Source organism: Nannizzia gypsea, genomic scaffold (genome assembly GCF_000150975.2).
Source record: "Nannizzia gypsea CBS 118893 supercont1.2 genomic scaffold, whole genome shotgun sequence".
Lineage (NCBI taxonomy): Eukaryota > Fungi > Ascomycota > Eurotiomycetes > Onygenales > Arthrodermataceae > Nannizzia > Nannizzia gypsea.
Window position 1 is genome coordinate 2,358,417 of NW_003345200.1, and position 13,291 is coordinate 2,371,707.

The 13,291-nt window shown below is 49.9% G+C and overlaps 7 protein-coding genes across 7 annotated transcripts; 2 read left to right on the top strand and 5 right to left on the bottom strand.

Annotated features, from left to right (window-relative positions):
* Nucleotides 1–2,444: 2,444 nt before the first annotated feature.
* MGYG_02908 (4-carboxymuconolactone decarboxylase) lies at nt 2,445–2,999 on the bottom strand (the record flags this gene model as incomplete). The annotated part of the gene is made up of 1 exon (XM_003175332.1): nt 2,445–2,999. One exon carries the CDS (start codon nt 2,997–2,999, stop codon nt 2,445–2,447), a length of 555 nt encoding a protein of 184 aa, XP_003175380.1.
* Nucleotides 3,000–3,807: 808 nt separating this feature from the next.
* MGYG_02909 (hypothetical protein) lies at nt 3,808–5,344 on the bottom strand (the record flags this gene model as incomplete). The annotated part of the gene is made up of 4 exons (XM_003175333.1): nt 5,027–5,344; nt 4,472–4,582; nt 4,243–4,370; nt 3,808–4,083 (listed from the first exon to the last, which is right to left on the bottom strand). The coding sequence occupies exons 1-4, from the start codon at nt 5,184–5,186 to the stop codon at nt 3,808–3,810; spliced, it is 675 nt and encodes a 224-aa protein (XP_003175381.1). The 5' UTR covers nt 5,187–5,344.
* A 252-nt stretch (nt 5,345–5,596) lies between these two features.
* MGYG_09000 (hypothetical protein) lies at nt 5,597–6,381 on the top strand (the record flags this gene model as incomplete). The annotated part of the gene is made up of 2 exons (XM_003175334.1): nt 5,597–5,803; nt 6,007–6,381. The coding sequence occupies 2 exons, from the start codon at nt 5,597–5,599 to the stop codon at nt 6,379–6,381; spliced, it is 582 nt and encodes a 193-aa protein (XP_003175382.1).
* A 1,182-nt stretch (nt 6,382–7,563) lies between these two features.
* MGYG_02910 (hypothetical protein) lies at nt 7,564–7,943 on the bottom strand (the record flags this gene model as incomplete). The annotated part of the gene is made up of 2 exons (XM_003175335.1): nt 7,564–7,789; nt 7,861–7,943. The coding sequence occupies 2 exons, from the start codon at nt 7,941–7,943 to the stop codon at nt 7,564–7,566; spliced, it is 309 nt and encodes a 102-aa protein (XP_003175383.1).
* Nucleotides 7,944–8,729: 786 nt separating this feature from the next.
* Nucleotides 8,730–10,790, bottom strand: MGYG_02911 (acetamidase regulatory protein; the record flags this gene model as incomplete). Its single annotated transcript, XM_003175336.1, has 1 exon — nt 8,730–10,790. The coding sequence occupies one exon, from the start codon at nt 10,788–10,790 to the stop codon at nt 8,730–8,732; it is 2,061 nt and encodes a 686-aa protein (XP_003175384.1).
* A 398-nt stretch (nt 10,791–11,188) lies between these two features.
* Nucleotides 11,189–11,662, top strand: MGYG_09001 (hypothetical protein; the record flags this gene model as incomplete). Its single annotated transcript, XM_003175337.1, has 3 exons — nt 11,189–11,230; nt 11,377–11,509; nt 11,562–11,662. 3 exons carry the CDS (start codon nt 11,189–11,191, stop codon nt 11,660–11,662), a joined length of 276 nt encoding a protein of 91 aa, XP_003175385.1.
* Nucleotides 11,663–11,971: 309 nt separating this feature from the next.
* Nucleotides 11,972–12,927, bottom strand: MGYG_09002 (hypothetical protein; the record flags this gene model as incomplete). The annotated part of the gene is made up of 3 exons (XM_003175338.1): nt 11,972–12,326; nt 12,544–12,757; nt 12,924–12,927. The coding sequence occupies 3 exons, from the start codon at nt 12,925–12,927 to the stop codon at nt 11,972–11,974; spliced, it is 573 nt and encodes a 190-aa protein (XP_003175386.1).
* Nucleotides 12,928–13,291: the final 364 nt, after the last annotated feature.

The window sequence follows — 13,291 nt, forward strand, 5'->3', positions numbered from 1 at the left end:
GTAGCCCAAAGCTCATGGCCCATGTATATAATCCACTTGCGAGTACAGAATGGTATAGCCTGAACATGCTAGATAGACTGAACACGGTGTCTTGAAGTGAACACACTCTCGCTATATAAAGAACTCACTGTAGTAATGACTTTAATAGCATAGCGATAACTTTCTAGACACAACCTCCTTAATTATATATCATCTGTAGCACGGGGTAATGAGCGGTGACATCAGCAAGTATAAATCTACGGAGTAGTGGACGTGGCAATCAATAGTGCATTCTATGTTGGTTCATTAACTTTCGTCTTTATCGCCGCCCGTCAAACGTGGCATTATGCGTCAAACAGAAGGAACCATGAGCATAGGATATTGTGTCAGGCGGGGTCCGCTAGGTGTAGTAAGAAGTATCAAACAAGTTCGTGATAGTCGTCGAGCAAGACGAGCGCGAGAGCTTCCTGTGTTATTGCCGTTTTGATATACTTAGTACGTGTTTAACCCAAACGGGCTAGCTATGTTATGCATATAGCCAATCATCAGGGGTAAATGTGTCCGCCAATCAACGAAGGATCATCTGATCCACTTCCCGCATCACATTTCACAGAGTAAACACAGCTTGGGAAAACTCCGTGCAACCCCCGACGATTTACTACAATTTGCATGTATGGAGTATCTTTGACATCCTCACAAAACGCATACAGCTGGCTATATTCTACCGAGTGAACTAACTACCAGTAATCCCGTTTTCTTCAGCGTTGCTCTCCTCGGTTAAACCGTACTTAATCTCCAGGTCTGTTCTCAATACGATCCCTCCCAAGGCTACAGGCACAAAACCTTGCCAACGCCAATCCTGTCTACCACATAAACCCTAGTGCATCATTATACAGGCCTGCCACCTTATTCCTTGTTATTGTGCCTAGCTAGCCGAGAGATGCGGCCGTGGAATACGCATATGTGTCGCCTGAGTGAAACTGGTTTGGGATTAGATGCCGAAGCGGCAGTGTCCGCAATTCGTCCGGCACGCCGACCAAAAGCATTGCTGACGATCGCCGCAGGGACGGCAACAACCCCAGACACTGCCGAAATATTGAACCGATAACCACACGGTCGGCCGTCGTAGCCGCCTGGCAGGCAGGAAGACGAGTGCCTATAATAATGTGGTTACCGCGCACGGAAGTTATCAAGGCAGGACGTATTTTTACAGCCTGGAAATCGGCTGGCAAGAAGGAGTATACCCAGTATAGAAGGGCGGAACTGATAAATGGTTACGGTCATAACCACGGCAGTAGTACGGCTGCTGAAACGATAACGTGGGAAGCTGCTTATTTACCCTAATTAACATCCTCCAGGAGTACAAAGGCACATATAGAAGCCATACCTACGAGGAAATATTTGAGAGTTCGATATGAGCCCTAGGTATATAGGCTACTTCCATACATTAGCTGAAAAAGGACAGGAGCTGACGAATAGATGAGAAGGAAATTACGTGGGACAGATTTTTCGCCAAAACCCCTCCCTATTATACGGAACGTTCAGGGAAACGAATACCATACCCATGAACAAGCCGCCAGCTGTGAGCGATCACCATTATTCCATAGAAATAAGTGCTGTATAAACAATGTCACGTTGACGTACTGGCAGGTTGGCTTAAAATAATGCCTCGGCCAAGCCATGAGCATGCCACCGGCTGCACCACCATATTTCCCATTTCCTACAGCAAAGGGTCAATTACACTCATTCCCATTATTTGCCGAAGACATCAGCTAGTTGGCCAAACAACAGCTGATTGATAGCTCTACAATAACTTCCTGGGGAAAATAACTTTCGACAGCAGTCTTCTGATTAAGGCAGACTGATGTGGTCAAGGAGGTAGCATCGGCTAGTTACCCATTTATAGTGTTACCAAGATCAGATTTCTTGGGGATAGTAGGAGGGCATCTGGTGACAGTCGTATTTTCTGATAAATATGCTAACTATTAGTTATCATAGAGGCAGATTAAGGTATGGATATGATAGGTAGCCTATGCATGCTTGTTTGGCTTATAGCCTCTAGATCAAATATACGAATTTATGCTTTGTGATATACCCGTCTAGCTAGCGGCCTATCATTCATCAGCATTATTTGGTATTGCCGCATTGGCTTATCTAGCGAGCAACTTACGAAAGCCCTAGGAATGGTGTATGGGAACTAGTCAAGTTTGTTTCTCATTGCTGGAGAAAACCAAGCTCCTTTCCTCTTTTAGTCACTCTTGGCTTGCGGATCGGCCCGACACCAAGAATACCTAGGTAAACGCATGAGGCCAATCTCAATCTAGCTATGATAGTTATCAAAATTCTCTGAGTAATATGCTTGATAAATCATAGTTTTAAATCGTCTTATCATCAGGCCCAAGCTCTTCTTTAAATAGCCCATCTCAATAAACACTACACTATTCAAACCACGTCGAATAGAAGACTTATTCATTCATCTCACCCACATTCAGCGCGACTAAAAACCTACTGACGCAATTATACGCCGCAGTCGTAGCCGTGATCTCAACAACCTCCTTCTCACTAAACAGCCCCTTAAGCTCCTCAAACACACCCTCTGGAACTTTGACGCTTCTCGTCATGGCGCTCGAGTACCGGTACACAGCCATAAGCTCCTTGCTATCCAGCGCCTTTGCCAATTCCGCTTCGTCACACGTATCAAGCTTGATTAATTCAACTGCTTGATCAGACACACCTGCAGCCTTGAGCAAAGGGAAATGCTGGTTCCATTCGAACCATGCTTGGTTGATAGCTGCGACGCGGCAGATGGCTAGTTCGCGGACAGCTGCGGGGATGGATGTGCGGGTGCGGATGGCGCCGAGGAAGGAGTTCCAGCCATCTGCGACTGGGAAAGAATGTAAGAGGGTTAAGTCTAGTGGGAGAAGGCCGTTGGCGCCGCGCCGGGTTTGTACTCGTTCGAGAATGGCGGCTTCCTCGGGCGTGGATGTTGGTGGGGGGTTGGGGGTGTAGGAGAGACGCATTTTGAGGGTAGAAGTAAATGTTGGCTTATGAGGGACTGAATGGAGAGCCAATTTCTAAGGCAGATGATTTATGTCCTATATAATATATTCAGTATTTATATACATCAGAGTGGGATGTAAGAGTTAGATATCGGCCTAGGCCCCGCCACCGATGGCGCTTACCGGCAAAATATCCGGTTCAAGTTGACAGGGAATGGCGCCTATTAAGCATAAGTTTAATAGCCGCCTGCCGCGGTGTACCCGGCACCTTAGACCATCCAGAGCAGGCGGCGGTAGGTGGAGAGGAGTAGTATGATAAAGATGACGTAACTTAAGAATAGACACAGGTAAACCGGCACAAGCAACGAAATAGAGGTAATTAGGTCGATGGAGGCACTGAGCACGTCTCGATCTATAGTAGTAGCAATCATATCAGACTGACAAAAAAGGTAGTAATAACTCCAAAAAATAACAGCCCGTTCTTCACTTATTCCGGGTTAGTTCGTCCAGTCCTTGCCGTTCGTGGACCTGTATTGGCTTGCTTGTTTCCCAGCCATGGTGGTTTGAATCAATAGGTGCGTACCTTTCCTTCCATGGAGACTCCACTCCCTTGTGACGCCCTGAAAAAAAAAGAACAAGGAGGGAAAAGATAGATATATAGAAGACAACGAAAAAGTACAGTAGTTCCAGTTTGGATTCCTCTCTCACTCCCGCTTTCTGCTTCCCATTTACTGTCTTGCTCGAGGCACAGGGAGATGCCAAGTACTCATGTTGTAGTTCTTGACAACCTTCCACCGTATCCTTGAGCCAGGCAGAGTCTTTGAGAGGGCTAGTAAGTCTCTCCACCGGCGCCATTGTGCGCCGTGCCTACCATGGCTGGATAGCCGTATGCTGCGCCATCCTGCTCGTTCGGGTCGAGACTCGCAGTCAGAAGGTTGTTGGAAGCCTCTGGGGGTGGAGGGACTGTGAAGCCCGCTGGTGGTTGTTGAGCTGGAGCTGCTCCGGCCATGCCTGCTGGTACGGGGGCGGGACCGCCGACTGGGCCACCGGATCCATAACCGCTGCTGGATGGTCGGTTCTGGTTTTCGCCCCTGGCAGTTTGGGTCTGGTAAGTTGGTTAGCATATGGCTTTGAACGGATGGGAGAAAGACATTGGCGGGATATGTGGTGTAGATCATGGGAGAGAGAAGGTGTACGGGTAAAGGAAAAGAAAGAAAAGAGAGAGAGAGTTATAAAGAAGATGTGCATACAACTGTGTACTTACTTCCCGGTATTTCGTAAGGTAGATCTTCAAGGCTTCGGCGTAGTTTTCGAATCCGAGCGATGTCATAGCAAACAGGATATCCTCTCCATTGACGGTCTTGCGCTTCTCTCCCTGACACTTTTCCGAAGCTATATGGTTCCATCATCATACATTAGCATCTATCTTCCATTTCCAAGGTGCAATGGCAATGGCAATGTCAATGCCACCCCTGTCGCATCGTGTGACGTACCTTCGCTGGTGATGAACGATATGAACTCGCTCACGCACTCCTGCATGCACTCCTTTGCTTCCTTTGCTATTTTGGCGTTCTCGGGCAGGGCAGTTTTCATAATTCGGGCCACTATGGGAAGTTAGAGAGAGAGGAAATCACATGTTAGGAACATTGACGCGGTTGATAAACGTGAGGAACGAGCATGGGTGATATGATATCTCTGGTGATTGGACCGTGCTGCAGCCAAATTCAAGGTTGCAGCGCATCAGCTTAAGGCTGATTGAGTGTATGCGTGTGTAGCTTGGTTTGGGGGAAGTGGGGTGAAGCATAGACATCTGAATGGTTTCGGTCTGGTAGAGGGACTTGAGCTTGACAAGAGGGAGTGTATGTCAAGCAGCTAGTGTCGTGTGTTGTGCGCGCGCATCAACATCAACCAGTCCTTCGGGGTGTCTTCTTCTGCGCCAGTCCAGGTCCGTTTCTTTTCGCGTGAAAGAATCATGGGGAAGATAAGGGCAGGGAGGTAACATCAAAAGATGATGGTGATGGGTAATAACAAGAAAGGTATAGACGAACCATTTGCAATTGGCAGCCATCGGTCCTGCTCTTTGACCTCGAATTCGCCCTGGCCCTGCGTCTGTATATCGTGGTGTTCTCTTTCCATGGGCTCCGCCTCGTCTCCTGACTGAGTAACTGGTTCCACCTCTGGTTCCTTTGGAGGAGAGGCCGAAGACATGGCTTATACGTCCGTTGGTTATGTATGTACGAGGAGGTGCGCAAAGGGGGCAGGGACAAGCAAGGCAAGGGGGGAAAGAACGGCTCTTGCGGCAAACGGAGCGTATGGGATGACGCCCTGCTGCTTCGAGTAGTGTGCGTGTGGACTTGACACGTCACTCAACCCTCCGTGCAAACCTAAAGACGGGATGCGAATTAACTATGATAGTCTGACTTGGTCCTGTAGGTCCCAAACGTCAAATGTCAAATGGCCGTGGGCGGGCGCGTTGGTCCCTTGTGTCCTGCATCGAAGGGGGACCGCATTAGCTTCAGCACCCAATGAACACGGTAGTCTTGCTTCACGATCGCCGTGCTGAACCAGCAAGCATCTTTTCTTCTTCCATCCAAGGAGCGATGACTGGATGGAAGACGATGGACGGCCAGCTGCAGACAGAAACGGAAACAGAAGGAACAGCGACAAGTGACAGAGATAGGGAGGGAGAGGGAAAGAAAGGGGGTGGGTACCCTCGAGCCGTATCCGCGGGCAATGGGAGGTCGTGGAACAAGCAAGGACCAGGCGGCTGGCCGAACAGCGAAGCAGCAACAAAGGCAAGGCAAAGGCAAAAACGAAAGAAAAAGGTAAAAAAACAGAACAGAAATAAGCAATAAAAAAAATATAAAAAAAGACAGAGGTGTAAGGTAAGGGAGGTCGAGTGCTTGGGGTTGGCTGGCTGCGTGGTGACTGGATGGACGTACGGAGTATGTTGTTTGGAAGGCCAAACAGAAAGCGGCAGCCAGGGCGAGGGCAGGACAAGGGCTAATCGCCGGGTCGCAAAAAAGAGGCTAAAAAAGCAAAACGCGCTGGGCTTTCCAGTGCTGAGAGCGCTGTGACTTCGCCCGGTGCGACTCGACTCGAGCTGGCTTCGAGGTCTCTAAACTGTCGGTGGGGATGGCTGGGCTGCCTGGTTGGGCGGAAATCGAGTGACAGTTCGGCGTTGGTTCGTGTCGAAGCTGATGCTGCCTTTGAAGCTCGCTCAGTCTCCGGTCTCAGCAGCTGGGCGACGATGCGAGTCGAGGGTTTCTTTCTGCTGCGCCGCGCTAGCCAACGAACTTGTGCTATTTTTGCTTCTTCTTCTGTCGCTGCTGGTTCTGCTGGTTCTGGTTCTGCTGTTCTCCGATGCTTGACCGCAAGTTGGGTATACGACAGGGCGATGTGACAGAGCAGAGCAGTCGACCGTGGTTGCAGAGACTGACGTAGGCGGGCGTTGGTTCGTTCGTGTTGTTGACAAGACGAAGTTCCAAGAGCCGAAGTCGAGGAAGATGAAGTTGACGATGGAAGAAGATAAGATTAGGTTATTCTCTTATCTCGTTTTGCCTCCTCAAGTGTTATTTACTACTACGGTCCATATCCATCATTGGCATAAACACTGATATTAACACAGATGTTGTTGGTGTTGTTGAGGGTGATGATGCTGATGCTGATGCTGATGCTGATGATGCTGTCTATAGATGCAGACGGCGGTCAGTTCAGAATCAGGCCGGCCAAAGTAATGAGTTAGTTAGATACTCGGCCAGCCAGAGGAAGCTTCAGTTGACAGCAAACAGGTCCATGGCATCATAACGCTGGCTTCCAAGGCTGCTGGCAACTCCTTATCTTGTTATAGAAGGTCTATGCAATTAATTATACTTAAGCATGTCTTGCAAGATGCATGAACAGCTCGAAGCTAGCTAGCACAGACAAGCGCAGTAGTACCCCGTAGTTTAATCAAAGACCAAAGATCGAGCAAGCTGATCGGGATCATCCAACCATCTTCGTGACAGCCGATAAGTGATCTGTCTCCTGCATATTGCACAAGTCCTCACCCTTCTTCTTCCTCTTACGGAATACTCTTCCACCCCAAAAGAGGATGACTGCATGTGGCCGTCGATACCCAACCGACCTCTTCCTTCATTGTTTTCTGAGTACAGTACACCATCATTGCTAGCTACCCAGTTAGTTAACTGTACCCGGCCGGATTAGATTAACCTATTTAGAGACAACGGAAGCGAGGTCTTCGCTTGTCGTTCCGTGCCCGTCTCAGCGTGTCCGTTTGTCCATGCTGGCTCCGGGTTGGTTAGGTAGATGTGCATCGTCGACAAGCTTAATCTCTTTATGCACTGACCGGCTGGGTCCCCTTGCATAGTCATAGCCAGAGCCATAGCCAGAGTGTAGTGCTGTTCTGGTGCTTTAGAAAGCTGCCTCTACTCAACACAACAACAGCCGCAACTAACTAGGTAAAACATACCGACCGGTAAGTAACTAAGCAAGTAACTAGTTAAGTAGTCAATGTAGGGTAGAAGAAAAAAGACCATACATAAACTCCATTGATTTTTTATCCCATGCCCTAGCCTACCCTACCCTACTGCTGCACGACCTGGATGTGGTTCTTCTTCTTCCAATTGTCCATCTCGTCCTGCTTACTCTTGTACTGCTTCATAAGCTCGTCGAGAACCTGCTTGAGTCCATCTGCGTTCGTCTTTAGCGAAGGAATAACGTCCTTCACTGTCCGCTCGACAAGCACGCCGTTGATCATGCGGAAGCATTTCCGGTCTAGAGGGAGGGGTTGAAGGGATTCTATTACGAGTCTTTTTTCATTTTCGATGGTGTCAGTGGCTAAAGGTGGAAGTAGGGAGGCAGCTCGGTGGTGGGTGAGTACTTGTGTTCTTCAGCTTCGGTCTCTATGTCGCCTATCTTCTGTGCGAGTTGGTGGAGGGTGGTTTTGAAGTTGGAGTATTGCATTTGCAGCTCTGCGGGGATTAGTTAGGCGGGAACGTAAGTATAGAGAGAGGGAGAGCTGGTCTGACGTGCCTTGCTGTCTCCTTGGATCAACTTGTGCCGCCATGGTGTGCTGCTGGCAATGCGCTGGTGGGTGGTGGTGGTTTATTTAAAGCAACTGAAGAGGTTTCGAGGTGTTGATGTGGAGAGCGAGGCGGAAGTTAATTAGTTTTGAACCATGGAGACAAACCGAACGAGTCAACCAGCGCCAAACAAGCCTACAAAAAATACTTAGTCTGTGTATAAAATCGCTTTATTTAATCTATGGTAGTAGCCAAGATCAAGGGTCTATATAAGGGAATGGGAAAGGGCAAAGAAAAGGTATGAAAAAATGGTATATATACACACGCACACACATTACCAAATAGAAGAAGTAGAAGTAGGTACTATATACATCAATCAAACCCACGCAAAGCAAACCAGTCGAGAAAAGGAACTTTTCGCAACCATCCATATTTTACCCTAATAATGAAACTGCTCCTATTGAGAAAAGTAGGAAAAAGTGCCTTGAAAGAATCGAAGGAAAAAAAAGGTTGAATGTCAACGCCAGTCCTTGCACCGAAGAGGTGGAATGTAATATAATATAGTGCAATATAGTGCAATGTAGTATATAGGATATCGTTCGTTAACGTTAACTGCCGTAACTAGATGGTATGGGTATATATAATAAGAAAGCTGATTGATAAGGCGGATGGATGGGTTGGGATAAGATATATATGGTGGGGAGAGGAAAAGACACCAGCGATCGCCCTAGCTCTGCAACCAGGTACTCTCCTGGAAATAATCCGTCAATCCCGGATCGTGCAAGTATAGCTCGCGCCATTCGTCTTCCATGTCGTTAAGATTTTCAGGGACAACGGCTCCGCAGGCTTCAGACTCAAAGGTGAAGAGCTGTCGCCAGTCTGGTCCCTGGCCCGGAGACGGAATATGATCTGATGCGCGGGCACGAGGTTGTTGTTGCTGCTGCGGTTGAGGTTGGGGTTGAGGTTGTGGATGAGGTTGAGGCGCTTGGGGTTGTGGTGGTGGAGGATGATGCGGTGCGCTGACGGACGCGATGGATTCTGAGTTCGAGAAGTAGGTTAGTCGTTCACCGAGCTGGGCTTTAGGCCACCAGTTATGGAGCTGCGGTTGCGGTAGCGGTGTCTCTACTTGTGGTGTTGGGCCTTCGATTGACTTGGATACCGCGTCCCCTTCCTTTTGCGATTGTGTGATATTAGTCTGTTTCGACTTGACCATTTGCATATCATACTTGAGCCGCTTTGAGCTTTCGAACAGGTGCAAGATACTCTCTGCGTTATGCCAGTATTCCGACAGCGCACGGAGGGAGACCGAGGGTAGAGTCGAATCGGCGCAGGGCATTTGATTGCAAGTACCGGGTTTGAGAAGCGTAGTTCCCACTCTGATCTGTATCATGGCTCGTGAAAGCGTGTTGACGGACGAAGACCAGAGGTACTTGACCCTATCCTTTTCACGGAGTTCTTCGAAGATAGAGACAATCACTCCCGCGGCGGCACTGCATATCTCAGCGTCGTTGTGGGCGTAGGTATCTGCCGAGGCTCGCGGGTGAGGACGGTGCAGCAGGATGAGGAAGTTGTTGTATGTTAGATGGAGCAAGGCCGGCCAGGCGTGCATGTCTGAGGTGGACATGCGGACTGTATCGGGCAGTTTGATAGACCAGTTTGCCAATGCCTTGTCCGCTTCGGAGAGGATACTCTTGCGTCGTTCGGGCGCAATGCGCAGACCGAAACGTTCGCGGACGATGAAGGAGATCATGCAGCAGAGCTCTGTGAACTGTATCACGTAGTCCTTTTGGATATTATTGCCACAACCCTCGAAGTCTGCCGCCCTCAATGGCTCGACGTCACAATCGTCCAGGTTTATGGCCTGCGGACGACCGTACTGCAGGGAAACCATGACGTCGAATTGGACTAGAATCCACCATGCTCTGCGCCACATGCGCTTATCGTGAGGGACGAATATGCTGGATCCGGAGTTCCGATGCATCCCCAGCCCCGTAGCTATCCTTGCTGCAACACCTACCCAGTAATGGGCATTGGCAGCGACATCATCGTCCACCGGATCTGAGTACCAGGTAAGTAGGAGCGCCGCCTGGACCATGATATCCCTGTTCCGCTCCACCCTTGCTTCGAACAGGAGCTTTGCCCGTCGAAAGAAGGCTGCCTTGAGCGTGTCTCGCATCGGCCGGGGACGGGAGACATGAGCACCAGCAAGCAGGACAGCCTGTAGGATTAAAAGAGAGGGAGCATCGGAGGAGTCCCGTCCCTTGTACTGTGCCATGAAGATATCCTCTGCCAGGATGGGGAAACCGGGATTGACATGTTTGAAGTAGGCGTCGACCAGCTCGTCGGCCAGCGCAGGTTCGGGCAAGACGAAGGCATCCCGAGGCACCTGTTCGAAGCCACATTCGATATACTTGCGAGAGATCTCGTTGGTAGCAAAGTGGTATACTTCGTCGTCGCGGTCTACATGCTGCTGGCGCAAGAGGAAGTTGAGATTGGATACATCCTGGCCTACGTAGATGACTCTGACATTCTTCTGTATCTTGCGGTTTGTGGACTCTTCATCGATCAGCTTTGCCAGCTGCTTGTCCCGCTCCGACGTCTCTTCCTCGTCCGGCGAGATGTCACGGTAGTCCATAACCGACGCAGCCGGATAGGACCCCTCTTTCTGTTCACGATCAGGATCAGGATCATGTTCAAGGTGCTGGTAGCGGTGCTGTTGCTGCTGCTGCTGTTGTTGGTGCTGGTGGTGTTGCTGGTGGTGTTGGGCGGGAATGTCCAGAATCGACATTGTGGTGTGGTGCGAGTCTGGCATGGGCGGGTTAGACAGCGAGGCCTGTGCATGCGGCTCGTCCGATTCCGGAAAGGGAGCGCATCTGATCGGGACGGGATGCCGGAGAGACCTTGAGGCGGTCCGCTTCTTTTTCTCGTGGATCCTACAGTCTAGCTTGCCCGCCGTCCTACAGTTGGAGCAGGGTACCCCAACGGTGCGCGCATCACAACGGACTTTGCGTTGGTGGCAGTGAACACAAGCGGCGGGCCCTGCACCTTTCGTCAGCAAAAACCGTCCCATCTACTACCAACCACTCGTGAAGAATGACAACAAAACAAAAACAAAGAGAGAGGAATTGGTAAGTACGCTTCCGCTTGAGGCCATTCTCGTCGGCCGGAGACGGTGGCTTGACATCCATGGAGAGGCCAGCCGGTCCAGTCGAGCCCTGCCCGGGTCAGGTAAAGAAAGGTCAAGTCAGGTCAAGAGGTCTCTTTATTAAGTCTTGATAGCAGGTTCAGGTTATATCGCACACGCACTCCACGAGGCCGAAGAGACCATCAGCCATGCCACAGCGATCTCCTCGCAGGGTCTAATGGGTTCACAGAAGACAAGAGGGAAGTCAAGGGCACGAATGAGGAGGTCGGGAGGAAAAGTGGTAGCAGATGATAGGAAGAGAGCCAAAAAGCGAAAAGAGGCAGAAAGTGAAGCAGAAGAAGAAGAAGAAGCAAGAGAGCCACGTGAGGTTACAGATAAGATGAAAAGAAAGCTGACTAACGCTCTTCCGGCTAGGCAGGGCGGGGAGGGAAGAAGACGCAGAGAGAGACAGCGCAGGCAGGCAGGCAGGCAGGCGGGAGTTCTTAGGGGCTTCTTCACGGCCTGTCTTTAACTGAGTCTTAACTAAGCCTTTAACTAAGCCTTTAACTAGCTGCCCAGCCTTTGGCGCTCACTGAGGAGCAGCTCACTTAAAACGTCGCCCAACCGAAGGTCCCCGCCAAGGCCCAAGGCCCAACCTTTCTAACCGGGACCTTGGAAAAAGGTCTGGGCGCTTGCTGCAGGCTTGACTGGCGGACGACGACTCATCCTGCTCCACTAACGGGGTCTTGCATGGAAGAAGCGGAAGAAGTCAAGGGGGAGAGAGGGAGAGAGAAGACGAAGTACCTGGTCAAGGGCAGGAGAGAGAAGTTAGCTACCTGGCGAAGTTACTTAAAAGAAGGCCCAGACAGGCCCTTGATCGTCTCCGTCTGCTTCTCCGCGGCCTCTCTTGCTGCCTCTTTCTCTCTCCTTCTTTTCCCTTTCACTATTTGGTGCTCGCTCTTACTGCTGCTGCCACTGCGTCTACCACCTAAGTTGAGTGCTTCTTCTCTACTTCTACTGTCCATCTCTCTCTCCTGTGCTCTCTTCTCCATCGCTCCACTTACCGTATTTAACCTTTGGAGAGCGGCCAAGTTGCAGCGGGATAAGGAGTCGTCTCCATGTTGTTGTCGCTGGCTTCCCCCATCAAGTGACCTCTCTCTCCCCTTCTTTGTTCTAGTATAGTGGTTGACTCGTTGGTAACTAAGGCGGTCTACTTGGTTAGCCGACAGGGCGGCCCCTGTCTACCGAGTTACATAACTGCTTTAGATCTATACTTACCTCTACACATACTAGGTAGTCCTTTTATAGACTATCAAGGCACCTCAACCTCTCGGCTGCTCGGCTGCTGAGTATAATGTTGACTGCTTTGCTGGTCAGCCGCCCAGAGGACCAGACTAGACTCTGAGCTGCCTCTCACTAGCCGTTGAAACCGTATATGCGAGGAAGGTTCACACTGTCTCTCTTTGCTTTGCGCCGTGCTTTCTTTTTGATCGGCTTGCTTGTCGGCCTTGCTTCGGCTAAGGCAGTCTCTTGCTCTCCTTTTCCTTCATCGTCGTCATCTCTTCCTCCTTCATGGCCGGCTATAGATCCCAGGCTCAACGTCTCACCAACCCTGGTCCCTCTGCCTCTCTCTCTTTCTCGAATAGCCGTGGATTAAGCATGTTATTGGTCACACTCGGAGCAAACACGATCTAGAAAAAGCAAAGAAGGGCTTCATCTCTGCCCCACGTTTTGGCTGCTTCTTATAAGCTACCTATGCTAAGTAACTTAACAAGTTAACTCGCAGGCTAAACGAACTCATAACCAACCAAATAGTTAACTGGATAACATTGCCTGAACACCCGGCCGAAGCATTTGCCCGAGCTCATCCTTTCCTCTAGTGATCACCAAACCCCTCGGCGGATGTCATAGGCAGGGCGGAAGTTCCTTTCTTTTTCTTCGGTTATGATATTGCTTACTTATTTGTACCGATCTATCAAAAGTATATATATCTACTTATCAATCTCCCACCCCGCCAGGCGCATCCCCGCTACATAATAACTACACGAGTTACCGGGATAGTGATATTCAACTCAACCACCTTGACCTTGACGAGCCAGCATTTAGATAGATTTGCACGCCTGCCTGCCTCCCTCTTTCGGCTTTTGACTTGTCCTTAGAGAGTA